The sequence below is a fragment of the Babylonia areolata genome, chromosome 4 (assembly GCF_041734735.1).
Source record: "Babylonia areolata isolate BAREFJ2019XMU chromosome 4, ASM4173473v1, whole genome shotgun sequence".
Classification (NCBI taxonomy): domain Eukaryota; kingdom Metazoa; phylum Mollusca; class Gastropoda; order Neogastropoda; family Buccinidae; genus Babylonia; species Babylonia areolata.
The window spans coordinates 21,941,533-21,969,121 of NC_134879.1; the positions used below are offsets into that span (position 1 = coordinate 21,941,533).

The 27,589-nt window shown below is 40.2% G+C and overlaps 1 protein-coding gene across 1 annotated transcript; it reads left to right on the plus strand.

The window, feature by feature from the left end:
- LOC143280952 (crooked neck-like protein 1) lies at positions 1 to 27,589 on the plus strand. The gene is made up of 16 exons (XM_076585770.1): positions 1 to 153; positions 789 to 878; positions 2,982 to 3,044; positions 3,552 to 3,643; positions 4,275 to 4,358; positions 5,348 to 5,466; positions 6,437 to 6,559; positions 7,078 to 7,256; positions 11,835 to 11,996; positions 12,775 to 12,903; positions 14,850 to 15,062; positions 19,769 to 19,915; positions 20,384 to 20,578; positions 21,528 to 21,683; positions 23,294 to 23,386; positions 25,312 to 27,589. The coding sequence occupies exons 1-16, from the start codon at positions 106 to 108 to the stop codon at positions 25,552 to 25,554; spliced, it is 2,136 nt and encodes a 711-aa protein (XP_076441885.1). The 5' UTR covers positions 1 to 105; the 3' UTR covers positions 25,555 to 27,589.

The window sequence follows — 27,589 nt, forward strand, 5'->3', positions numbered from 1 at the left end:
TGCAAAAGCAAAAACGAGCGTGGACGTTGTCTCAAAAGCTTTTCATTCATCTACGTGTATACAGTTAGCTTGTTTGTTGTTGTTGTTTTCGACAGATAAACAAACATGGAGGACTCAATTGATGGAAAGACCAAAGTTCCAAAGATTGCGAAGGTAAATACCTTATTTTTCGTGTGAAAAGTTTGTTTAATGCCAAACATTTCAAGTCACAGTGTTTACAATACACAATCCAAAAGCATGAAGTTAAGACTTTAATTTCCAATGCGTCATAGAGCTCAGGATGTAGATCACCAAGAATGTGGATTGTTTATAGCTGTTCTGTTAATTACCACTTCTTGTTTTTGCTTGCTGAAGCAGCATTTGTCGTAATCACTGATTGATGCGATCACATTGCCACTGATTGACTGAATCAACAGATTTCCTTATTTCTGCTGACATCTTGAAGTAAAACAATTATTGAGATAATCGTAATCAATGATAAGTAGGTAATATAACTAAACTGGGAGTATAATACAACTTCCCTATTTTGGTGTCATATAGTGATATACTGTACCATGTTAAACTGATGCATTCGAGTTTGACATTGTAACTTATGTAAGTATATATCTTTATACAAATTATAGAACTAAACAGTGAGTATAAAAACTATAGTATAATACAAATTCCACATATTTGTTGCATAAATCTGAAATCTGATGCATATGTCTTGCTGTGATAAACAGATATGAAAAAAAAGTAGAATGAAATATTTGTACGTTTCAAAATAACTGTATTCTACAAATCCACAGGTGAAGAACAAAATGCCAGCCCCAGTGCAGATCACGGCAGAGCAGCTGCTCCGAGAGGCTAAAGAGAGGGAGCTTGAGCTGGTGCCACCAGTAAGTACCTGTTGTGTGTATAATCTACAGGTGCATACTATTACTAACAATTTGAGGAGTTATTACTTGATTTTTTTAATTATCTTATTATGGCAAGGCTGTTACTTTCAAAATTTACAGTAAGATACTAATACAATAGCATTTGATAACACTGTATAATAGTTATTTCTGAAACAAAAATATAGTAAAAGTTTGTGTATATAATGTGTGTTTTATTATTTGTATTTGTATTTCTCTTTTTTGTTACAACAGATTTCTCTGTGTGAAATTTGGCCTGTTCTCCCCAAGGAGAGTGTGTCGCTACACTGAGAGCGCCACCCATTTTCTTGTATTTTTTCCTGCATGCAGTTTTATTAGTTTTTTCTATTGAAGTGGATTTTTCTAGAGAATTTTGCCATGGACAACCCTTTTTGTTGCCGTGGGTTTTTTGTTGTTGTTTTTTTGTTGTTGTTTTTTACGTGCATACTGCACACGGGACTTCGGTTTATAGTCTCATCTGAATGACAAACATCCAGACCACCACTCAAGGTCTAATAGAGGGGGAGAAAATACCGGCGACTGAGCCGTGATTCGAACCAGTGCACTCAGATTCTCTCGCTTCCTAGGGGGACACGTTACCTCTAGGCCATCACTCCACTATTATCAAGGTTCAAAGGTTCAAAAAGGTTCAAAATCATTTTTAATCCGAGAAACCCGATTTAGATACATGGAGACACAAGGGAAAAACAGGCCTACATCCTCGAGATGTGCAATCGCACAAAGAAGAAGAGAAGAAAAAAAAGGGGGGGTTGGGGGGGTAGAGAACAAAAAAAAATTAGCAGAAAATGAGAAGGTAAAAATGTCACATGATGTGCATAATCGAGTGTGCACCACTGCACGATCATGACCACATCATTAATACCACCAAAATAAAACAAACACCATGGAACCCTAGGAAAAGAAAACCTGCAGAACCCAAATGCACACACACAAATAAACAATCAGCAATTCAAGATATGGAAAGAGAGAAAAAACACACCCAAAAGCAACAACAACAAAAACCACAAAAAAAAACTACAACAAAAAAAAGTTATCTATGTTGTTCTTTCTTTAAAAAAAACAAAAAACAAACAAAAACCAACAACGAAAAACAGTTATCAGCACTGTTCTTTCTTCAATTTCATGTCTTTCACTTTATTTTAGTGATAGATGTGTGTGGGGGTGGGGTGAGGGGGTCTTAAAACTGCTAAGGGAGCATAGACATAGAGAGGATTGATTTGAACAATGCACCCAATAATCTGTAAATATCAAAATGTAGTTTATTAATATCAACAAGGAACCCCCACCCCACCCCCACACCTCCAAAAAATCAATTCTGTAAATATAATGTACGTAGGTCACATTACAAATTTAGAAACGCTGCAGTTGTGAGTTCTCTGTAACACTGACAAGGATTCAGGAATTTTGAGGGGGAAAGAAAGGTTCTATAGACTGGGTTTTTTTTCTTCTTTTATGATTGGTTCTGAAAAAGAATCAGCTTTGCTCCACAGCACTCAGCCAGGTGACTGGTGTCACCACATCATCTGTCAGTAAGTGTGAGGTTTTACAGATTGTTTAGTTGTTGTTGTTTTTTTTATCAATTTTTTTTTAATGCTGTAGCAGAGATGATTATAGATAATTTTGTGGTTTTAAACTAAATGATGAAAAAATACTGTTATTGTTGTTAAACCCAGTGGTTGACAAAAGAGGTTGTTGGGTTGTTTTTCAGACCTCTTCATTTGAAACAATATCAAGTCATTTGATGCCTAGTGTCTTACAACATACTATTATATTAGCATGTGGTGTCGAACTCAAACGCATCTGTTTTCCCCTCCTTTGTGCCAGTTGTGGTCTTAAGTTGCCAACTGACAAATTGATCAAATGGTCAGATTGTGAAAATGCAAACATGTGAGTGTAGTACACAGGCTAGATAAGTAAATTGTTTGTGTTTGCTGATGTTTGTGATTCCTAAATTGACATTTATATCATTGTAGTAGTTCATGTTTTAAATGGTAAAGTAAAAGTCTGACATTGACATCAAAGTGCATGGATATAGATGAGCTTATTGTCATTCTTTTTGTGCAGCCACCAAAGCAGAAGATTTCAGATCCTGATGAGCTGGCAGATTATAGAATGCGAAAACGAAAGGTTTGTTTTCATTGCACATGCTGTTGTGCACTCTTTTTCATTAAAAAAAAAAAGTAAATTTTTATTTCATGCTTCAAACGTCTTTTAGTTATTCAAGCCTCTGCAAAAATTACTCCCATTTTATGCATTGACGTGCATACTTGAGATTGATACATAGTGCTTCAATTCAAACAAACAAACAGAAAAGCAGTCCTGTAATTAAAGAGATAATCTGTGCTTTTCTTATGATAGTTATATTAAGAGATCTTTGTAAATGTTATTGAAATATTTGAATTAACCAGTGACACATGGCTGAAATCATATATTTGTAATTGTAAGTAATGTAGTGACTTTGAAAATAAGAGAAAAATGATTTGAAAGAATTTGAATGGACAGTTTATGTTTAATCAGACTTCTGGATAAAAACAAAACGTAATCAAATGGTGAGTTAAAAACAGTACCATACCATCTGTAGTGTGTGTAGACAAATATAAAGATATAAATAAATGTTTGGTTTGGTTTTCAAAGGGATTTGAAGACAACATACGCAAAAACCGTTCAGTGATGTCAAACTGGATAAAGTATGCACAGTGGGAAGAGAGTCAAAAGGAACTTCAAAGGTAAAGTTTTTCTGTATGCAGTAGATTTATTTGTGATATGCCTGATGCCTGAATGTGTGATATATATATATATATATATACCGGTATATATATATATATATATATAGAGAGAGAGAGAGAGAGAGATATAGATGTGTGTGTGAGTGTGTGTGTGTGTGTGTGTGTAGTGCTACTGTTCGTGTGTGTGCAAAGATGTTGATAGTTTACCTTTCCTCAGTACTGACCCACTGACTTTGCTAGTAAAGACTAAGAGTGTATGAATCATATCTATATAAAGATGGTTTCTTTCTTTATTTTTTTTTATCTATTTCTTTCATCCACAAATTGTTGATTCTAAACAGGCATGTTGATTTTTAATATTCATGAAGGCCACTGTAAGTCTTTGTGAAGCATTACATTTTTGCATAGACTTCAGCAATCTGTTGTTCTGAACACAATATTTAGAAACAAGAAATGATACGGCTTGGTAAGTTGGTATGGTCCTTGTCCTATCCTGTTGTGAACATTGGAAGAAAGTAAGGGATGACTGATGAGTAGATGCAGAGGATGTAATAATGAGGGTTTTCTGTCATTCAGCTGTAGCTATTTTGCGCATTTACAGTTTTGTGTTTTTTTGATTTTTGTTGTACAGAGCTCGGTCAGTGTTTGAAAGGGCCCTGGACGTAGACCACAGAAATATCACTGTCTGGCTGAAGTATTCTGAAATGGAGATGAAGTAAGTATTGGCTGAATTTGCTCAAAATTTTGGTAAAGTATCTGTTTACCATTTATTGTCATTGTGCAGTATTCATCCTTGACTGCTGCTGGCTTGTATGCTTGTTTAAGGGCTGTCACCTCACTGAGATAAGACCGAGTGTACAGGTCAGGATGTCAGTCTCCACTATTAATTTGGACTTCCCTCTGATGTTAAACAAAATTGATGACACAATTGATAAGCAGACAAAAAGTTATCAAAGTTCTACACTTCCAACTTGAGCTACATTGATCTCATTTCACCAATGTTCAGCAGTCAAGGGGTTAAGTGGTAAGTTCTTCGGAGCTAAGTGCATGAAACAGTGAACTGAAAAGCATAAAATGGACTATTGTTTGTCTGCATGTGTTTTGTGATAGGCAAAGCAATGGTGGCTTTCCATCAGCTGAAGAATAATTGGGGATCTAGAGATCTCACAATTAACATCAAGATCAAGATCGTCAGGTTCAGCTCTACATTGAAGTGTGTCTACTGTATGGAGCAGAGACCTAAAGAACCACTCACCACTATGAGGGAGAATCCACACTTTCATCTGCATCTTCCTCAGAAGGTTCTTTGGGTTCACCAGCCAGACAGAATCAATAATGAGGGATGGGAGCGAACAAGACAGCAGCCTGCAGAAGAAGAGATCCTTAAAAGATGCTGGAGATTGATTGGTCACACGCTTCACAAGCCTGCATCCATCACCACAAGGCAAGCCCTCACCTGGAACCTGCAGGGGAAAAGGAAAAGAGGCTGTCAAAGAAATACTTGGTGCTGTGACCTGGAGGCACCTGGGGACAGCTGGAGTGACTGGCACAGCTCCGGGATGGCTGGAGAGTACATGCTTGCTGGTGACCTATTTCCCAGACATGGCATTAGGTGAGGTGAGTGAGGTGGTATATTGTGAGAAACATGTAGGTCAGATAACTGGTTTTTCGACTGGGTTGACATCATGTGTTACGTTTTGCCAGGAACCGGCAGATCAACCATGCTCGTAACATATGGGACAGGGCAGTGACCATTCTGCCACGGGCCAACCAGTTCTGGTACAAGTACACCTACATGGAGGAAATGCTGGGCAACATTGCAGGTAATGTCTCGTCTTCTACTGACCAGCTTGTTTGCAGACATGTCAGCAGTGTATGCAATGGCCATGCAAAGGTGTGCATGCATACATATTATCTATATGCTCACACACATCCACAAGCACACGTCCAGGAGGAAAGTGGCAGAATGGTTATGACGCTTTTCTGCCAGTACAATGTTCATAAGGGTCTTGTTTTGATTCCCACTCTTGCCCTTTCTTCCAAATGTGACTGGAAAGTCAAATCATTCGGATGAGACGATGATTCAAGGTCCCATGTGCAGCATGCACTTGGCACACTGAAAGAAAACCCATGGCGACAAAAGTGTTGTCCTCTGGTAAAAGTCTGTAGAAGAAATCCACTCTGATAGGTCCACATATATGCATGCACCTAAGGCCTGACTATTTGCATTGTGTTATGCTGCTGGTCAGGCATCTGCCTGCATATGTGATGAAGAGTATATGGATTTGTCTAAACGTAGTGACTCCTTGAGAAACTGAAACTGAAAACTGAACTTCTTCTGCCACAGTAGTTCTGTACTTCTGGCCAAAGCTTGCCATATGATCTACACAGAGAAAGTGAACAATTGGGTTCTAATGGAATTGTTTTAGATTTTAATCTGTCTCTAAATTTACTGCCCTTTCAGAGCTGAGACTTTTGTCAACATCTTTCTCAATATTTGTGCCAATGACCATCTGATTTAGTTTCAGTTCAGTTTCAGTTTCTCTAGAAAAAAGAAAGGAAAAAAGTAAAAGACAAGAAAAAACTGTGTTCCATGGACTGCAATGCAACTGAAGTCATCCAAAAAAGAAAGGAAAAAAAATTACAGAGTCAACTGCATTTAGAATTACCACTCTCACCCCTCCCCACCTGACCCCTATGACCCCCCCACCCCCCTCAACCCCCTAACAAAAAAAAAAAAGAAATAGAATCCATGGATCACAGTTTTTTTCAGAGCTTTCTCTGATTGTGCAGGTTGTCGCCAGGTGTTCGAGCGCTGGATGGAGTGGGAGCCAGAAGAGCAAGCCTGGCATTCCTACATCAACTTTGAACTGCGCTACAAGGAGCTGGACAGAGCACGGGGGATCTACGAAAGATATATCCTTTCATGTAGAGTTAAGGGTGGATGTTTTGACATGATGTCATCATTCTGTGTTGTACGTAGCAGGTCAGGTGTTGATTGTCCCAGTTACTGGTCCATTATTGTCTGATTAGACTGATTTGTGTGTGTGTGTTACAGTGTAAGAACAGAGAGGCCAGTGTTAAAAAAAAAAAAAGAAGAAAAACTGAAATATAGTGCTCAAAGAGTTCAGATATTTAAAAAAAATTCTCTGTGTAAGAGTGTGTTTGTGTCTGTGTCTGTGTCTGTTTAGATAAATGTAAATATCTCCTTTCCATAGCCTCAAAATTTGCAGAAAAGTGAAATCTGATTGTTATTTTATTCTTTTTGTTTGTTCAAAATACTTTATTGATTAACTGTCTTCTTGACTCAGTCTCATGAAACACATAGCACTGATCATCTGAGCCTCCAGAAATGGTGTGAAGGAAAAGCCCACTGTTATTTTGATTCAGTACACCAACCTACCTGCCTGATTGTTTTCCTTAACTGGCCGCACTTGTGCTGGTACACCCTGAGGTGAAAAACTGGATCAAATACGCCAAGTTTGAGGAGAAAAATGGCTACATCAACAGTGCTCGTTCCATCTATGAGCGGGCTGTGGAGTTCTTTGGGGAGGAAAACATCGATGAAAAAATGTTGCTGGCTTTTGCCAAGTTTGAGGAAGGTCAGAAAGAGGTGAGGGAACAGTGATGAAAAGTTTTGTACTTGTGGACCACTTTTGTCTTGTTTCTCGCCATGTCTTCATATTTTCTTATGTGCATTTTTCACTATCTGTACTTTTCAGTCTATAAAGTGCTGCAGCACATAAAGCACACCCCCTGAATTTAAGGGAATAAAAGTTATTTTGAAAATGTATAAGGTACACACATCCGATAAGCACCATCTGCCGTAAAGTGAAAGTCCTCCATCATGGCTTGTTAACATCGGATGTTGTTTTCTGCCAGTTCCGGGTAGTGATGTCACCTTTTTAAAACTGGATCAGAATCTGACTTGCTAAAGTACAAGGTAAATCAACAGGTTTGGAGTGGTGTTGTGTTGCAAGTGGGTGTAGAAAAAAAACAACAACTAATATTTTTAGATTGAATTCTTCATTTTGGGGTTTTCATCTACTATGAAGCCCTCCAGAAAAAAGCTTCCAGCCAAAATATTGTTGAGTGAGCTTTTGTGTTGTAATATTGTGTGATAGTATATTTGTGTGTAAAGGGGAGGGGGGGGAGTGTTTAGAATATACAGTGATGTATATTGTTTATGTTTAGATTCAGTTTCAGTAGCTCAGGGAGGCGTCATTGTGTTCGGACAAATCCATATACGCTACACTACATCTGCCAAGCAGATGCCTGATATGTATAAGGTGCAAAAACTTGATGAAGCCAACTATGAGCATACATGAATAAGTAAATGAATAAATAAATAAATAATAATTATAATATAAAAAAGGGTAGTAATAATAATAATAATAATAATAAATAAATAAATAAGACAACAATGATGATAAATAAGCAAATAAATGTAAAACATGAAGACACACATTCACACATACACCCATGCATGCATGACAGATATGCACCAAACATGCAGTTTCACAGATATGAAAGCACAGTCAAATACACATAAACGTACATTAGCCCCAACACACACACACACAAACACACGCACACATTACCCTGCACCTCCTCTACCCCCCTCCTCCACACACTCATTTCTAGGCTATGTATCGTAACTTCCACAGCACACACACACACACACAGAGATGAACACTTACTTGTACAAGCACACACACACACACACACATATATCCCCCACCCCCAACCCAACGCACATATATACATTCTTTTGTTTCTTTCAGGTCTTGTAGTCGGCATACTAGCTGGATTGTGTCTTCTGTTTGCCCCATCCATGATCTTCTTCGTCCTAGACGACTGCCTTTTGGTTCTTTGACTGCGTCATGTATGGGTTTTGAGGGTTTTCTAATGCTTTGATGTAGGTCTTAACCTGTTCTAACTTGTTTCTGGCCTGCACTGAAGGAAGGTCAAGCAGGTATTGCATGGTTTCTGTGTGCGTGTCTTTTGTTGTTCCAAGGATCAGCCTCATAGCTTCATTTTGAACTCTTTCTAATTTTAGGAGGTTGCTTTGAGACGGTGTTGTCAGCCCAAGTCCGTAGTCGATCACACTGAGGACGAGTGATTGGTATAGCAGGAAGAGGTGGCGTTGTTCAATACCTTTGGTTGCCATTGCTTTTAAGACTGAAAGGCCCTTTTTGCATTTGAGAACAGTATTTTCCGTATGTTTTCTGAAGGTCAGCATCCTGTTGAAGTGTATTCCTAGGTAGTGTAGGCATTCAGTTTTCTCGATCTGAATCCCGTTGAATGACACAGGTGGTGGTGATTTGCTCGCGGTTCTGTTGTTGAGGGTGCACAGCAACGTTTGGGCTTTCGCTGGATTGATGGAAGATCCTGTGTCTTTGCACCATTGAACAATATTGTTTAGTTGTTTCTGGACGGATTTAATTCTTTCCTGAGCATCTTTCGAAGTTTTGAAGACCAGGCCATCATCCGCAAGGGTAAGCACCTGAGCTATTCCATTGTTGTTTAAGTCTGCAAGGCCCTTCGTGTAGACATTGTAGAGGACAGGACAGAGCAGAGACCCTTGTGGCAGTCCCATGGATAGTTTAGAAGGTGCAGACATCCAATCTCTGAGGTGTAGAATGACGGTTCTTTCCTGAAGCGCTGCTGCTATCCATCTTGTCAGTGTCAAACTTACTCCATACCTTAGTAGCAGCTCCATGAGGTGCGCAAACTGGACTTTATTGTAGGCATCTTCAAGGTCGATTGCTACTGCTAGTGTTTCTTCTTTTCTTTGAAATCCTTCATACACCTCATAAGCAAGAGCAGCTGCATTTTCCCATGTGGACTTGCCTGTTCTGTAACCACCTGGATTTGAAGGGAGAATGTGCCTGTGTTCAAGATCTCTTGCAAGTTTCCTGGCTATCATACATTCCATGAGCTTTCCAGAAATGTTTTGCATGGTTAGAATCAGGTAGCCGCTTACCTGATGATGGTCCTTTCCTGGTTTTGGTATGGGTTTTAAGAAGCTGTGTGCCCAGTCCTCCAGCACATGTCCATTGTGGAAACTGTTTTGATATAGATTGAAAAGTTTGCTTCTGTCTTCTTCCGGTAGCTCCTTGATGTCCGAGTAGCGAACTTTGGGCCAGGAGCCGATTCTTTCTTGCATTTAGCTATTGCTTTGTTTAGATCATCTATTGTCAAGTCATCATTGGGTCCAGTCTGCCGAAGGGTTTGGTTTTACTCCTCAACATATGTCTTTTTCTCATCTATGTTTCTTTGATCGCTCTGTTGTATGAAACGTTTGAGCAGGGCGGATCCTTTTTCTTCGTTTGTCTTAAGCTTGGTTCCGTCAGTGTCTAACATGTCTGGGGTTGTTGTTGTGCACGTTTTCCCTTCCATGCGACGATAAAATTGCCAGAACTCTGTCAGTGTTGTGTCATAACTGAGTGCCTCGCAAAACTGTTGCCACTTGTCATTTTTGGCCTCTTGAGCAATGACTTCAAACTGTTTAGTTTTTTTCTTTCATTTTTGTTTCAATATCTTTGCCCAGAGATGGTTTTGTTCTTTCTTTTTGCCAAAGTTTGACAGCCGCATGTTTTTTCTATCCAGGCTCTGTCTGTGTCGGTATTCCACCATGGGGGCTGAATAGTTTGCATCCTGTTCAGTGCCGTTCTTTTGTTTCTTCTGCGTCTTAATTTTTCGATGACGGTTGTCTCTTTGGTTTCATACTGAAATGGATCACGCGGTTTCATACAGGGTTTATTAGACAGTTTCTGTGACTGAAAACGACCAGGAGGTGGTCACTGCCTTGGTTTGGTAGCGTCTTTGCATTCATTTCTGCTCTGAATTTTGTAGATATTAGAGCGATGTCGATCACACTGTCACTGTCCCCTTGTCTTGTTCCAAGGCGAGTTGGGGATGTGGTTGTTAATGGGCTAAGAAGAATTTCCCCTATCATTCCTTCAAGTGCGAGTCCTTGTGGATTGGTGTTCCACTGGTCCCATAACTTCGATCTTGCATTAAGGTCTCCACAGATAATGACTGAGTCTCCAGATTTGTTCTCTATTTCCTCTAAAAAGGCCCAATCCTCTTTTGTTGTGCAGGTTCCTGGGTGAACATAGGCATTAATGAGCACGATGCTTTTGTGAATTCCATCAGGTTTTTCAAGCTTTTGTCATTCTGCTATCTAAGCACAATCTTTTCCCACCTCTTTTGCCACGCCTGTTTTGGGGTTTTGGGGATCTGAATTTATGTCTCGTGCTATGCAGCTGATCCCCGAGGTGCACGCGAGACAGGGTTTTGTTGGTATCCATAGACGGGTGTTCTATGTGGTGAGGGAAAATATTTGGTCACCCTGACAGAGCCTATCACGGAAGGGCAATGGATGTCCATCTGTGTGGAGTCCGTCAGCCTGGTGTCGCCCTAAGGCCAGACTGCATACAGTTAGTGACTGTTTAACCCAACAGCCATTCGTCCCATTGGTACTGTATGAAAGCTGTGGGATTGGGGATTTTAGTCAGGTTGTCTCCTCTTAGCCGGTGGAAGGGTGCATCTGGGTATTGTTGCGTAGCAGATTGTATTTTGCAGAAAACTACAGGTCCTTCTGTAAGCCCTCTCAGTAATTTACTAATAATTCAAAAATTAAACAATAACGCGATGACAAATTATTAATCAAATTCACAGAAAAATCACTTATCTTTGTTCTGAAGCTTGTAGACTGCCTGTTACACTGACCAGTGTGATTTTAACACATGGTAGACTTTTACACTGACTCACTGGGTGGTTTTAACATCCAGTTTTCAAATACACAGTTTCAGCTACACACGTTCAAATCCTGCCCACACAGCCCTCACTTGTGATGTGTCTGACACATATGCAAATATTTTAACAGACTTTGATTTTCTTTTCTTTTTTTTCCAAAATATTCTGTTTGTGTTGTTGTTTTCTAAAAAGATCTTATCTTCCCCTGATTGAGAATTACCTCAACCTGACAATATTGAACATATGATAAATATATTCTCCATTCATTTTCCTTCAAGAAAATTTATACTTTTACATACCTTTGAGCGTTATTTTGATTTTCGTGATTTTTATATTTTGAGGTAGGTGATAATTTTGCAAAAAAATACAAATGGTTGGGGAATTGAAAGGGTTAAAGTGAAAAGTGAGTGCACTGCATGGCGTGCAGCACGACAGAGCCCGCGTGGTGTACAAGTACGCTCTGGACCACCTGCCCAAGGATGCCTGCCAGGAGGTCTACAAGCAGTACACCATCCACGAGAAGAAGTTTGGCAGTCGGGCGGCTATTGAGGACGTCATTGTCAACAAGCGGCGGTTCCATTATGAGGAGGTGATGCTCCTGTCACTGTGAGAGTTACCATTTCTGTCAAACTGATCTTCCTTGAGAAGATTGGAGAGTGTGGGATTGAACATTTCATTAAAGTTATGTGTTCAGTCATGTTGATGTTCTTTCATCAGAAGATTGGAGTGTAAGGGATTGAGCATTTGTTTAGAGCTTTTGATTGAATCAGTTGAATGCAAATATTTGGTCTTTGAAAGAGTTCAAAGACTCGTGATTTTCGCGCCTTAATTTTAGCTCGATCGCCCATTCGAGCCAAGTAGTTATGTGACCTGTTGTGATTCATCATCGGACACAAAATAAGAGCGCCAAGGAATCGATAGACAGGCAGAAAATACGGAAAAAAAACTTATGCAGAGCACAGGAGCAGGAGTCAAGATGGCTGCCAGAAAAAGAGGGCGCTTGTCAGGGATGCAAAGGGGAGGTAACCTACTTCCAGGTGGTTATCAGCCACAGCTACTTTAGTTTTCTCAGCTTCTCAGCATAGGTGGGTAGTAGTTTGCACAGGACAGGAATTAGACCCCTGCCAGAGTCTGCACTAGTGGGTCACGGCAAGTATTTGTAGTTAAACATAATTTTAGGAAGAAAATTCCTATTTCATTTACATGTGAATTTTTTTTTAGGAACAGATATATTTGTATTGCAAGGAATAGATTTTATTGTATTGCTGTAAATTGATATGATTGTTTTGCTGTTGACATAACTGCTGTAAAAGACTATATTCCTTGACATAATTGCTATAAAAGAATATATTCATTTTTGTGTGCAGGAGGTAAAAGCAAACCCCATGAACTATGATGCGTGGTTTGACTATCTGCGTCTTCTGGAAGCCGATGGAAACACTGAGCAGATAAGAGAGACATACGAGAGAGCCATTGCAAATGTTCCACCTTCCAAGGTTGGTCTTCGCTTCATTGCATTGAAAGACAACTGCAATTTCATTTCTGTTTCTTTCGATACATTTTCTTAATTAATAATTGGGGAAAAAATAATGCGTGTACACTTTTTATTCGATGATTGATTTGGGAATGGATTTGTTCTGATACTAGTGTTAGATTGTTGTTGTTATAATGTTTCAGTCTTGTCTGCACCCATGTTGATTTGGGAGACAGGACAGTTCTTTTCAGTTGGTAGGGTTTGAGTAAAAACCTATTGCGCAGGGCAGTCTGATGTTTTGTATATATCAAAACTTGTCAGCTGATGAGAATGCACTCATCAAATCAACAGTTACATGATGGAACACAACCCATCAAAGATCAAGGATACTTCAGTGTTGTGAACCAGCAGTTGACAGGGGTTCCCTTTCTTTATGGTGGGTGCTGTGAATAGTAATGGATCACCTGGTACTTTGCAACTGGTGGTTCGTCACTGCGTAAAGAGGAAGGTGGCTGCGTGGTTAAGACGCAGTCTGCATTCGAATCCCAGTCTTACCCTTTCTCTCAAGTTTGACTGGAAAATCAAACTGAGCGTCTAGTCATTGAAAATAAAAAGACATTTGGAGGCACTAAATTGTGGTTCCATGTGGAGCATGCATTTGGAGCACTGAAAAAGAACCCATGGCAACATTTGAACAACAAATCCATTCAGATAGGTACACACCAGGCCTGAGTGGGTTGGGTTGCACTGCTGGTCAGGCATCTGCATAGCAGATGTGGTGGAGCTTATGGATTTGTCCAAACACAGTGATGCCTCCTTGGGAAAATAATTTTTTTTTAAAATAGTCATGGATCACTTTGCTGCAACTTTGCATCATATTTTTCAACTTGTGGTTCATGACTGCCTGTGCAGCAAAAGTGCCACTGGCGTGTGGATCAGTTGTGGTATTTTTGCATCACTTTACAGTACTTTTGCATCACTTTACAGCATCACTTTACAGTACTTTTGATTCACTTTAATGATAATAATGATGACAGTATTTTTTTAGCGCTGAATCTTGTGCAAAGACAAATCTAAGCACTTTCACACCAGTCATTCACACGCATGCATAATTCTAAAACTGAAGAAACTGAAGACAAGGAAGAGGCAGGGGAGGGAGGCTATCTTGTGGAGAGGGGGGTTTTAAGGCCAGACTGGAAAGAGCTGAGTGCAGAGACCTGACGAAGCGAAAGAGGAAGTTCATTCCAAATGCAAGGTCTAGAGACAGAGAAAGAACAGCGTCCAGCAGTGGAGTGTTTGAATCTGGGTGTGCGTAAACATAGTGGATCCGAAGCTGATCGTAGAGAGTGAGATGGAGCATAGAGGTGAAGGCATCCACAAAGATAGGTAGGGGCAGATTTGTGAATACATTTATAACATAGAGTGCTGATCTTATATTTTATTCTGTGTGACAGGGAGCCAATGGAGATGTTGCAAAAGAGGAGTGATGTGCTCAGATCTTTTCTTTCTGTGGTCGAGTCGGGCAGCACAGTTTTGTATGCACTGAAGGGACTTTTGATTCACTTTACAGTACTTTTGCATCACATTGTACAACTTGTGGTTCATTGTTGAGCGTACTGTGGTGTGTACAGCGTCACTGGTGGCGTTACATCTAACTGTAGATCAAATACAGTACTTTGGATCACTTTTACAGTACTTTTGCATCACTTTACAGTACTTTTGCATCACTCTTTGCACAACTTACGGTTCACGGCTGAGCGTACTGTGGTGTGTGCAGCAAAAGCATCACTGGCGCCGCTACATCTACCTGTGGGTCAACTATGGCACTTTTTCATCACTTTTCAGTACTTTTGCAACACTTTCTAGTACTTTTGCATCACTTTTCAGTTCTTTTGCTTCACTTTTCAGTACTTTTGCATCGCTCTTTGCAACTCGTGGTCATGGCTGAGAGTGAGGTGGTCTGTGCAGCAAAAGCGTCACTGGCGCCGCTACATCTACCTGTGGATCAACTACGCGCTGTACGAAGAGCTGGAGGCGGAGGACGCGGAGAGGACGCGGGACGTGTACCGTGCGGCCCTGGACATCATCCCCCACAAAGCCTTCACCTTCGCCAAGCTCTGGCTGCTCTTCGCACAGTTTGAGATTCGCCAGAGAAACCTCACCGCTGCTCGCAAAATCATGGTGGGCACCTCAGCTCATGAGCTTTTGTTCTCACAGCTGCTTGCGGAATGATAGCATGGTTCTTTACTTTTTTGACTCACTTATGTAAACAAAGTGAGTCTATGTTTTAACCCGGTGTTCAGTTGTCTATGTGTGTGTGTGTGTGTGTGGTAAACTTTAACATTGCCATTTTCTCTGCAAATACTTTGTCAGTTGACACCAAATTAGGCATAAAAATAGGAAAAATTCATTTCTTTCCAGTCATCTTGTTTAAAACAGTATTGCACCCCTGGGATGGGCACAAATAAATTTTTTTTAAAAAAAGAAGCCAAATTATATGCAAACTGCATTTATTGTTATATTTATATTTTTTGTATTCTCTAAACTTGGCACTTCGATCTGATATTCTGACACAACAACAAGAGCAGTCATTATTATCATTTTTTGTTCAAACAAGAACTTCTTTTGCTAAGCATGGAAGTTATATTTATTTTGCAAACGTTTTTGGTGCAGATAGTAAAAAAGGGAAATTAATCTGTAATTAATGCTAGGGGACATAATTTGCTTTAAACTGACCTTTCTCATCTTAAACATTACATTTTGAAATTATACTCAATACATAAAAAGCTTGTGTGTTTTACTGTCAGTGTACAGGGCTTTCACTATGTTCATTCGCCCAAGTGGTCTTTTTCGGAAAATACTAAAATCAATACGAGTGGACTTTATAGATCTATTGGCTGAGCCCTGAAGGTCATGGGCAAAACTCAATTGCGTACACATATTTATACACATTCAAAGCGCGTGCTCATATTCTTTGCGAACGCAAACGACGCCATTTTGTTTCAAGTTGTTGACCTGCCCGTTCAATCCTATATTCAATGGACAATACACGATAACATGTGATGGAAAGTTGGAGAAGGAGACCATTAAATATTTATTCAGAGAAAGATTTGTGAACGCCTCATCACTTACTGGATTATGCCCCAAACTGCCGTAAAAATATCCACAGAATCAGTTGGAATTTACAGTTAAAAATTGTAAACCATGCAAGTTAATACCCTTGAATTGATCACGATGAAACGAAAAAATTTCGTCTTGACTTTTCTCAAAATGAAGTCCTTTTCACTTCTTCGTTTAGAAGTACTTGTACTTGGCTCTACATGTTATTAGTTTAACAAAATACTAAATTTTCATATCAACTTTAAAACTATAAAACTAGAATGAACATAAAAGAGAAATTGAATCGACCGTGTCGTACATTCCCAGCGGGTGTAACTAAACTTGTACATCTATCTAGATCTAGAGAAAACGGCTAAATGTTGCAGTGTGATTGCAGTGATAGCCACGTCTCCTTTACCGCGGACTTAAAAAGAATTTTTTTATTGCCCTTAAAGATTTTTTGAATGCCCAAGATACACCAGAATAATATGATTTAAATAGCGTTCTCACTGCGAATACCGCAATTGATTTATCGCCCTTTAAAAGTATGTTTAAATAGTAAATTTTAGAACGTGAGTTAAGGAGCCACGATAGTGTAATGGGTAAGACAGTTTCCTCTCACCCGAACACGTGGGGTTCGAATCTGGATAGGACTTTTTTTTTTCTTTTTCTTTTTTTTTTTAACCTGAAGCTTTATAACAAATACAGAACACATTTTAACGATTAGATTTTTTTTTTTTTTTTTAAGTGTATCACAAGTGAGTCTTGAAGGCCTTGCCTCTCTTGTTGTTTTTACAGCTGCATGCAAAATCATGTTGGGGACCTTTACTCATGGGCCCTTATTCTCACATTTGCTGACAAAATCATGGTGGGGGGGCCTTTACTTGTGAGGATTTGTTCTGACTGCTGCTCACAGATTTGCGGTAGAGACCCTTACCCATGAGGATCTGTTTTGTAGGGTTTAGTGCGGTCAGCCAGTGCTCTACGCTTGTTTGGACAGTTTTTCATATGGGCAGTAAAACTGGTGTGTGTGTGTTTGTGTGTGTATATTTTTTTTTTTTTTTTTTTTTTTTTTAACTTGTCATAGCAGAAAGCATGTTTTATGCTTGTAGTTAGTTGGGTTCACAGATTTCTTCGTCAGATTTGCAATAACTGTTCCGTTTTTATTTCAGTGACTGACTTCAAGCTAATGTCTGTCATAGCTGTGAGTGAAGTTTGCTGGATCTCCTGACCCATTCACATTTACCCGTCTTTTTATGGCAGCCTAAACTCTGTAGGTTTTCACAGCAACTTTTTTTTTTCAATTGTGTTTTCACATGATGTGTACTTTGAATATATTTGGTTAGATGAGTGTGCTGTATTAATGCCATATTAGAAAGGGGACAGGGGGGGATGGGAGTGCGGGGAGAGGGGGTGTGTGATTGGGGCCTGGGAAGGGGACAGGGAAGGATTGGAGTTTGTAGAGGGCAAGTTTGTTGGGTGATGGAAGGGGAATGAAGTGAGTTCAGTCTGGTATTTCTGGTTATGCTTATTCAGTTTTAAAAGTGTGTTCATTTTTTACGTTTTGCAAGCAGCCAAAAGACACTTTCCATGTTACTTTTATAGACAATTTAACTCCTTGACTGCTGAACCTTGGTGCAGTGAGTTCAGTGTCACGTCACATGTTTCGTGCATTTCCTACTTTTCTGGGTTCTTTTTGATGATATTATTGATTCTGCTGAGCAAAGGTAATGATTATGATCACAAAGAGGAAGAAGTTCAGAAATAAAGAACGGTGACTGACACCTGGACCAGCACTCTCAGTGTTCTGTCAGTGACAACACAGCTCTTCTCTGAGGAGCATACTTGCCAGCAGCAGTCATGGGGTTAAGTTGTGTCTTGTATCTTCTGTGCATGGTTAGCCATGGACATCCGGTAGTTAGTATTAAACCATCCCCACTAGTTGTTAGAAGCAGTCAGTCCTCCTTACAGCATTAGCTTTTCTTCTTCTTGTTCTGCATTCGTGGGCTGCAACTCCCACTTTCACTCGCATGTACACGAGTGGGCTTTTATGTGTATGACCGTTTTTACCCCGCCATGTAGGCAGCCATACTCCGCTTTCGGGGGTGTGCATGCTGGGTATGTTCTTGTTTCCATATCCCACCGAACGCTGACATGGATTACAGGATCTTTAACGTGCGTATTAGATCTTCTGCATGCATTTACACACGAAGGGGGTTCAGGCACTAAGCAGATCTGCACATATGTTGACCTGGGAAATCGTAAAAATCTCCACCCTTTACCCACCAGGCGCCGTCACCGTGATTCGAACCCAGGACCCTCAGACTGAAAGTCCAACGCTTTAACCACTCGGCTATTGCGCCCGTCAGCATTAGCTTTGAACTCTAGGACTTTGGGGTTTGACTTTGAGATCACACTTTTCTTCCTCAGTCTCCATCTCACAGAGGCTTCAGAAGGGGGGTGAATCTAGCGTTCTGGAAGTCCATTTGGGCCTGAATATGAAGTCATTCCTACAGTTGCAGCATGAATTGAAGGTGGAAGAAGGTGGCAGAATGGTAAAGACGCTCATCATCCAGTACAGTGTCGGTGAAGGTCTGGGGTCAAATCCTGGTCTCGCCCTTTGATTGATTGATTGATATGGATACTTATATAGTGCCTATCCTCAGTCAGAGACCAATCTCTAAGCGCTTTACATACATGGGGACATTTGCACCACAGGCTGCCTACCTGGGTAGAGCCAACTGATGGCTGCCACTGGGTGCTCATCATTCGTTTCCTGTGTCGTTCAATCAGATTTCAGATGCACACGCATACACACTCAGACAGACATGTAACATTTTATGTGTATGACCGTTTTTATTTATTTACCCCGCCATGTAGGCAGCCATACTCCATTTTCGGGGGTGTGCATGCTGGGTATGTTCTTGTTTCCATAACCCATCGAACGCTGACATGGATTACAGGATCTTTAACATGCATATTTGATCTTATGCGTGCGCATACACACGAAGGGGGTTCAGGCACTATCAGGTCTGCACATATGCTGACTTCGGAGATCGGAAAAATCTCCACCCTTTACCCACCAGGTGCACAGAGACTCGAACCCAGGACCCTCAGATTGAAAGTCCAGCGCTTTAACCATTCGGCTATTGCACCCTTTCTGATGAGTTTGACCAGAAATTCAAACTGAGCGTTTAGACATTTGAATGAGACAGTAAACTGAGGTCTGGTGTGCAGCACAGACTTGGTGCACTGATTAAAAAAAAACAAACCCATGGCAACATTATCAGTTCTCCATTCCAGTACTACAGTTTCAGTTTCAGTAGCTCAAGGAGGCATCACTACGTTCGGACAAATCCATATACGCTACACCACATCTGCCAAGCAGATGCCTGACTAGCAGCGTAACCCAACGCGCTTAGTCAGGCCTTGAGAAAAAAAATAAATAAATAAAAATAACAAATAAATAAAAATAATAATAAAATAATAATAAATAGATAAAGAAGGGGTGAATAAATAATAGATAAATACATTAAAAAATAACTTGTTTGTACTACAGTGGTACTGTGGTAGTGCTCTTCCACATCAGTGAACTACTTTTAACATAATTAAAAGAGAGTTGCGTTTATTTTTTTTAAACAAAAACTGATTTTGGGGGGTTTTTTGTTTTGTTTTTTTAAGAAGAAAAGGAAACAACTAAAACACATGCCAGATTTTTTCCTTTCTTTTTTGTTTTTTTTATCAGTTGAAACTGATCTATTGCTACTGTTTGACTCTGACCCTGCCAGGGAAATGCCATAGGCAAGTGCCCAAAAAACAAGCTGTTCCGCGGCTACATTGAGCTGGAGCTTCAGCTGAGAGAGTTTGACCGCTGCCGCTTGCTGTATGAAAAGTTTCTGGAGTTCAACCCGCAGAACTGCACAACTTGGATGAAGGTATCTATTTTCTGTTTGCATACATGGGTGTGGTTTTTGTTGTTGTTGTTTTGTTCTTGACTCACTTGTGTAAATAAAGTGTCTGTGGCAGTAACATTCCTCTCTCTGTGGCAGTAACATTCATCTGTGTGTGTGTGTGTGTGTGGCTGTAACATTCCTCTCTCTCCTCTCTCATTCCTCTCTCTCTCTCTCTCTCTCTCTCTCTCTCTCTCTCTCTCTCTGTGGCAGTAACATTCCTCTCTATCTGTGGCAGTAACATTTCTCTCTCTGTGGCAGTAACATTCATCTGTGTGTGTGTGTGTGTGTGTGGCTGTAACATTCCTCTCTCTCTCTCTCTGTCTCTCTCTCTCTGTGGCAGTAACATTCCTCTCTCTCTGTGGCAGTAACACTCATCTGTGTGTGTGTGTGTGTGGGGCAGTAACATTCCCCTCTCTGTGGCAGTAGCATTCCTCTCTCTGTGTGTGGCAGTACGCAGAGCTGGAGACGATCCTGGGTGACATGGAGCGGGCGCGTGCGGTGTTCAGCCTGGCGGTGAACCAGACCCAGCTGGACATGCCGGAGGTGCTGTGGAAAGCCTTCATCGACTTTGAGGTGGAGCAGGAGGAGTTCGAACACACCCGCATGCTGTACGAACAGCTGCTCACCCGCACGCAGCATGTCAAGGTGGGTAGGGGGGCTGTGTGGTGGGGTTCTTTGCTGCTTGGGTCACTTTAGACACTCATGTTGGGTTCTTTGCCATTCATGGTATGTTCTTGGTTTTGGGGTGTGTTTTTTTTTTTTTTTTGGGGGGGGGGGGAGGGGTTTGTTGTTCTTTTTTAATACATTTATTTGCTTATTTATCAACATTGTTGTCATTTTTTTTTTTTTTTAATTTTATTTATTTATCTATTTATTTTATTTTCATTATTTTATTTTTTTTTTTTTTAAATTTTAATTATTATTATTATTCTTTAGTTAGTTATTTATTTAGTTGTTTTTTTTGTTTTTTTTCTCAAGGCCTGACAAAGCGCGTTGGGTTACGCTGCTGGTCAGGCATCTGCTTGGCAGATGTGTAGCATATATGGATTTGTTCGAACGCAGTGATGCCTCCTTGAGCTACTGAAACTGAAACTGAAACTTCTATACCTCACTGACTGCTGACAATGATTACAGGATCTTTGACATGTGTATTTGATCTTCTGCATGCAATATATACACACAAAAGGGGTTCAGGCACTAGCAAGTCTGCACATGTGTTCACCTTGAAGATTGGAAAAGTCTGCATCCTTTACCCACCAGGCACCGTGAGTAGGATTCATACCTGGGACTCTCAGATTGAAAGTGCTGCGTTTTCGATGACTTGGCCGTTGCACACGTCTCAGTTTCTTTACCTTCATGCACCACCAAATGAAGGTGAATAGGTGTCTTTGCCACAACTAAATTAGGTGAGGCCCTGTTGTATTGAATAATATTGCATTGTATTGGAGTACATTTTGTCAAACCCGATTTCCCAAGGGAGACCGCATCTCTACAGTGCAGCCCCCTCCTTTTCTTTTTTGTTTCTTATCGTTTTAATATTTTCTTGCTGCATATGTATTTATCGATGTGATGATGGTTGGTATGATTATCCCAGGTGTGGATAAGCTACGCCAACTTTGAGAAAGGGACGGGGGAGGAGGACTCTGTGGTGAAGGCCCGCAAGGTGTTCCGCCGGGCCAACAACCGCCTCAAGTCCAGCGAGGAGAAGGAGGAGCGGCTCATGGTGCAGGAGAACTGGCTGCAGTTTGAGGTCAGCCCGCCTTCTCCTCTGGTGGAGTCAGTGTGCTTTGGTCGTTGGTCTTTCTGTTGGTTTTTGTTATTTGTGCACGTTAACATCTTGAGTGCCCCAGGGCAAAATTTCTGTCCCCTTCTGAGGTGTCAAATAGTGCCCCAGGACAGCAGTTTCCGTTCCCTTCTGATGTGTCAAGTTGTGCCCCCGGACAGCAATTTCTGTCCCCTTCTGAGGTGTCAAATAGTGCCCCAGGACAGCAATTTCTGTCCCCTTCTGATGTGTCAAAATAGTGCCCCTGGACAGCGATTTCTGTCCCCTTCTGATGTGTCAAATAGTGCCCCATGACAGCAATTTCTGTCTCTTTTCTGGTGTGCAAAATAGTAAGGTGAGCTTGCTCCTTCACTGATGGATTAATTGTATTTGATTATTAGTTATATTTTACGTTTTTCAATTCAGTTCAATTCAATTCAAAATACTTTATTATTTGCTTCAACCAAAAACAGAAAATTTTCTTTAGGCTCACTTAAAAATAAAATGCCCGTCAACAACTGACACACCCTTCACTTATCACCATGCACACATCAATTATTATGTAAAAAGAAAAACATGTGGGTACATTATGATTCAGAGTGTAACAACTGTGTGTATGTTGCATGTGTGTCCATGCGCGCGCACGCCTGTGTGTCGAGCGCACGCGCGCATATGTGTACGTTTCAATCTTTATAAAAAGGAGAATATTCAGTAAGATAATAATAACATTGAAAAAGACAAATGCTCATCAACAGATAAAACTGAAAAAACGAATGAGCAACTGGCACACCCTTCCTTGATCACAGCATATATATTAACTATCATGTTAAAAGAAAACATTTAGCTAAGAAAACAAAAATTACATTTTAAGATAAAGTGAAACATTTCAATGATATAAAAGGAAAATATTCAGTAAGATATTATAACATTTAAGAACATGAAATCACAGTTGAAGGGTCAACGCCGCCACCAAGACTAAAAGCATGTAAAACTCCTTTCACGCCCCTCTGCGGCAAAACAGTAACACTGAGCACGCGCGCGCACACACGCACACACACACAAACACACGCACCCACACACTTCTCCCCTCACCCCCTCCCCTCACTTCTTTCTTTACACGCATGCATGCATACATATATAGGGAAGAAAGACAACTGTCATCATAACAATAAACAAATCACAGGCAATGGAATAAAAACATTATTTGAGTGGAATAAAAACATTATTTGTTTATCTCATTTACTGTTATTTTAGCACGTGAAGTGACGTATGAGCAGATTTGTTGTGTCAATCATTGTTCAGTGTATGTCCTCATTGGGATTGCTGTTCAAATGACAGCAAGCATCTTGAATAGAACTGTTCATTTTTCTATGGCACTCCTCAGATTTAGCAGGAAAGAAATAAAATGTCAAGCTTGGCCAATATCTCAGTAATGTTTTGCTGTTTATTGGTTCATTTCGGATTTTTTGTCTTCTTGTGGACGGTTGAAAAGAGCAGAATCTTTGTCTGAATCTTAGTCCTTTTTTTTAATATATTTTTTTTATAGATTCATTTATCTTTTGTGTGTGTGTGTGTGTGTGTGTGTGTGTGTGTGACAGGATGAATATGGTGATGAGCAGTCCCAGAAGGATGTACAGAAACTGATGCCACAGAAGGTGAAGAAACGAAGAAAGATCCAGACTGAGGAAGGGGTAGGTTTTTTTAATACAGAGATTTCTGTCTCTCTTCGCATTCTTTTTCCTCTTGGTGTGTGTGTGCCATGTGTGTGCCTGCACATGTGTGTATGTGTGTTGTGTGTGCCAGCTCATGTGTGTGTATTTGTGTGTGTGTTTGTATGCAGGCATGAATTTAGCACAGCGGTGTGTATGCTGCATGCATGCATGATTATGCATGTGTAAGTGGTTAGATGGCCAGTAGCAGATTAGCACAGGCCAGACTCTTCTTTGTTGGATGTTTTTGTTTGTACAGTTGATGTACAATACTAATTGCCGTGCAATACTTAATTGTCTTAACTGTTACATGTTTGTGGGTGTGTGTGTGTGTGTGTTTTAATCTCTCAACAGCTAATGTGAATTTTCATTTGACTAGTTTTGATATCTTTTTATGATGTGCATGAACATGTTATGTTTGTGTTTATAACAAGTCTGTGATAGCACAAGTTAATTTCCATGTGGATCTTTTTGTTGTGCTTTTGAATTGAATTGAATAGGAAGTGAGAGGCAAAACGCAGACTGAATCAGACCAGAAATATAAATACCACATGATCAACCCGAACACATGTGAAACAGACCAGAAATATAAATAACACATGATCAACCCGAACACTTGTGAAACAGACCAGAAATATAAATAACACATGATCAACCCGAACACATGTGAAACAGACCAGAAATATAAGTAACACTTGATCAACCCGAACACATGTGAAACAGACCAGAAATATAAGTAACACTTGATCAGCCCGAACACTTGTGAAACAGACCAGAAATATAAATAACACATGATCAACCCGAACACATGTGAAACAGACCAGAAATATAAGTAACACTTGATCAGCCCGAACACTTGTGAAACAGACCAGAAATATAAATAATACATGATCAACCCAAACACATGTGAAACAGACCAGAAATATAAATAACACTTGATCAACTCAATGAAACAGACCAGAATTATAAATAGCACTTGATCAACACAAACACATGCAAAACAGACTAGAAATATAAAAATAAAACTTGATCAACACAACATGTGAAACAGACCAGAAATATGAATAACATTTTATCAACACAAACACATGTGAAACTGACCAATAATAACACTTGACCAGTACAAACACACATGAAACAGACCAGAAATATAAATAACACTTGATCAGCACAGACACACGTGAAACAGACCAGAAATATAAATAACACTCTATCAATACAAATACATGTGAATCATACCAATGATAACTTTTGATCAACACAAATACATGACCAGAAATGTATATATACAATACAATGCAACACAATACAATATTGTACAGTACAGTACAAGACAAGACAAGACAATACAGTACAAGGCAATACAAGACATACAATACGTTAAAAGAGAACCAGAGCTGACCATGCACACACAAAAAAACAACAGCCCACAACAGACAGGAAATCAAAATTTCTTATATATAATCTCTTGTAATTCTGTTTTTGTTTCTCTCAGCTGGATGCTGGCTTGGAGGAGTACTACAATACATCTTCCCTCTTGTAATTCTGTTGTTGTTATTTCTCAGCTGGATGCCGGTTGGGAGGAGTACTACGATGCATCTTCCCTCTTGTGATTCTGTTGTTATTTCGCAGCTGAATGCCCGTTGAGATGATTACTATGTCTACATCTTCCCTCTTGTAATTCTGTTGTTTTTTCTCAGCTGGATGCCGGTTGGGAGGAGTACTACAATGCATCTTCCCTTTTGTGATTCTGTTGTTATTTCACAGCTGAATGCCGGTTGAGATGATTACTATGTCTACATCTTCCCTCTTGTAATTCTGTTGTTGTTTCTCAGCTGGATGCTGGCTTGGAGGAGTACTATGATGCATCTTCCCTCTTGTAATTCTGTTTTCGTTGTTTCTCTCAGCTGGATGCTGGTTGGGAAGAGTACTACGACTACATCTTCCCTGATGAAGCAGCAGCACAGCCCAACCTCAAGCTGCTGGCCCTGGCCAAGATGTGGAAGAAGGAGGCTGACCACAACAGTGGTGGTGACAATGACGACACATCTGGGGAAGACAGTGACGAAGAAATGACTTCGGACAATGCCAGAAAAACTGCGGACGACGACAGCGGAGTGAGTGACAGTGATGAAGAAAAAAACAGCTGAGAGGAACAAGTGTTCAGACTGCTGCTGATGAAGGGAAGAAAGAGTGACTGAGGAAATCATGCCTGTAGAACCTTTCCAAGGTTCTTGAGATTTTCATGACATTTTAGCTTGATAAACTAGGGCCAGGCTGAATAGTGAAAGCATGTGGTCATGTTGAGAAGTTCAAGTCACACTGTTGATAAGATAAAGCAGAATGTTGAATGTGTACTATTGGTCCAGTCACAGATAATGGGTTGATTGTATGATGAAGGTACAGGGTTATTTGAATATCAAAACCCCCAGTTACAGACTTGTGATTTGTGGAATAATGAACATATATTATTCTCTTTTTGTCAGAGGTCCAATTACAGACGGATTGAAAGAATGATGAGCAATCAAGATTATCTCTTTAGCATATGTCCAGTCACAAACAGTTGTATTTTTCTGTAAACCAGTGTACTTTCGCCTCATGGCTTTGCAGAGGTGGTGCAGCATATATGGACTGGTTCAAACACCATAATACCTCCTTGAAGGAATAAGGTAACTATGATTTATTGTAAGGGAAGGTAGTCACTGTATTTTTCTGGGTCAGAGAATCCGTTCAGAAGGATGCTGTTCCAGAGACATTATAGTCACTGTATTTTTCTGGGTCAGAGAATCCGTTCAGAAGGATGCTGTTCCAGAGACATTATAGGAGCATAATGTACTCCTTTACCTTCCTCTGTACTGGACATTTGTTGGCTGTGCTAACTTGACAAGCTCACCCAGAGTTAAAATGTTAACACATCCGTGATGAAATACTTTTGGAGTCATATTCCATCAGCATTACGCACAGCCAAGATATGAGTCAACTTGTGTTAGTGATGTATGGTACAAAGTGGTTTTTGTTTCGGTTTCATGGAGGCAGGCTCAGACTGGCAGGCAGACAAGGCTGAGGCAGGGGCAGTCACAATAGTGTTAATCTCAAGTTTGCAGCGACCAAATGAAACATTATATTTAGTATGGATACAATAGTATAGTTGCTGGGCATATCCTGTTTGAAGCTGGAGTATCCAAGGCAGTGAACATACCCACCAAATTTCTTGAGTGGAGGAAAATATCACACCAACCAACATGACTTTTGTTACATAAATCGATATCGTTCAGTTGAAAAGGAAAAGTGGACAGAAAAAGAAACATGTAAAGTTTGCTACTGGTAGATTGCATCAAATCACCCTGGACAATAGTTCTCTCCCTTGCTTTTCCTACAGACGACCCATTTGTTGGGGTTAGGAAAAAAATCACAAAAAATACAAAACATAAAGTAACTGAATGAAACTCAATGTACTTGACCCACTGACCCCTCTCCTCACATTGTGTGAACACCCACCCCCCTCCCTCTTCACTGCTCTCAGAAGCTGAGTCACTATCAGTAACTTCTTGCTGGTAGCTTTCTTCACTGCAGATACTTTATTCAACGTCTTCATCATCCCCGTCGATGTTGAAACTTTCAGTTTGAAGCATTTCAATCACTTCAGCAGCGGTAAAAGCCGCTGTCGTGATCTAGTTTGCTCCAAAAATTTCCACTTGTGTTGCCTGCGATGCCATTTTCGATACGTATGCAGATTAGCTTGTTGTGTTGGGTCCTGAACTCGCTGGCTCGCTGTGGAGTGTTTTGTTACGAAATCTCATAAAGAAACTTTCCATTCGACCCTTGACACGTTCGCAATGCCCAGTGTAGCTGTGATTATTATGCTACCCCATGAGGAAAAAGTGGAAAAAATTTTAATTGTCAAAACCACTATAGCGTTCTGTCGTCTGGAACGCTACCTTACGTCAGGAACGCAATAGTGTTCCATCGTCCGGAGATAGTTAATGACCATGTGACTGTGAGGGAGTGTGGAATATTTTGAAAGAATGTACGCTTAAAGGAGAGGATGAACCGTGTTTATTGACTGGTGTGTATGAGTGTGTTTTGTGTGTGTTTATTTTCAAGGGTGTTCTTGAGCATGCATGTGTCTGTGTCTTTGTGTGTATGTGTGTGTTTTCAACAGGAAATAAAGTCATTATTGCTGCA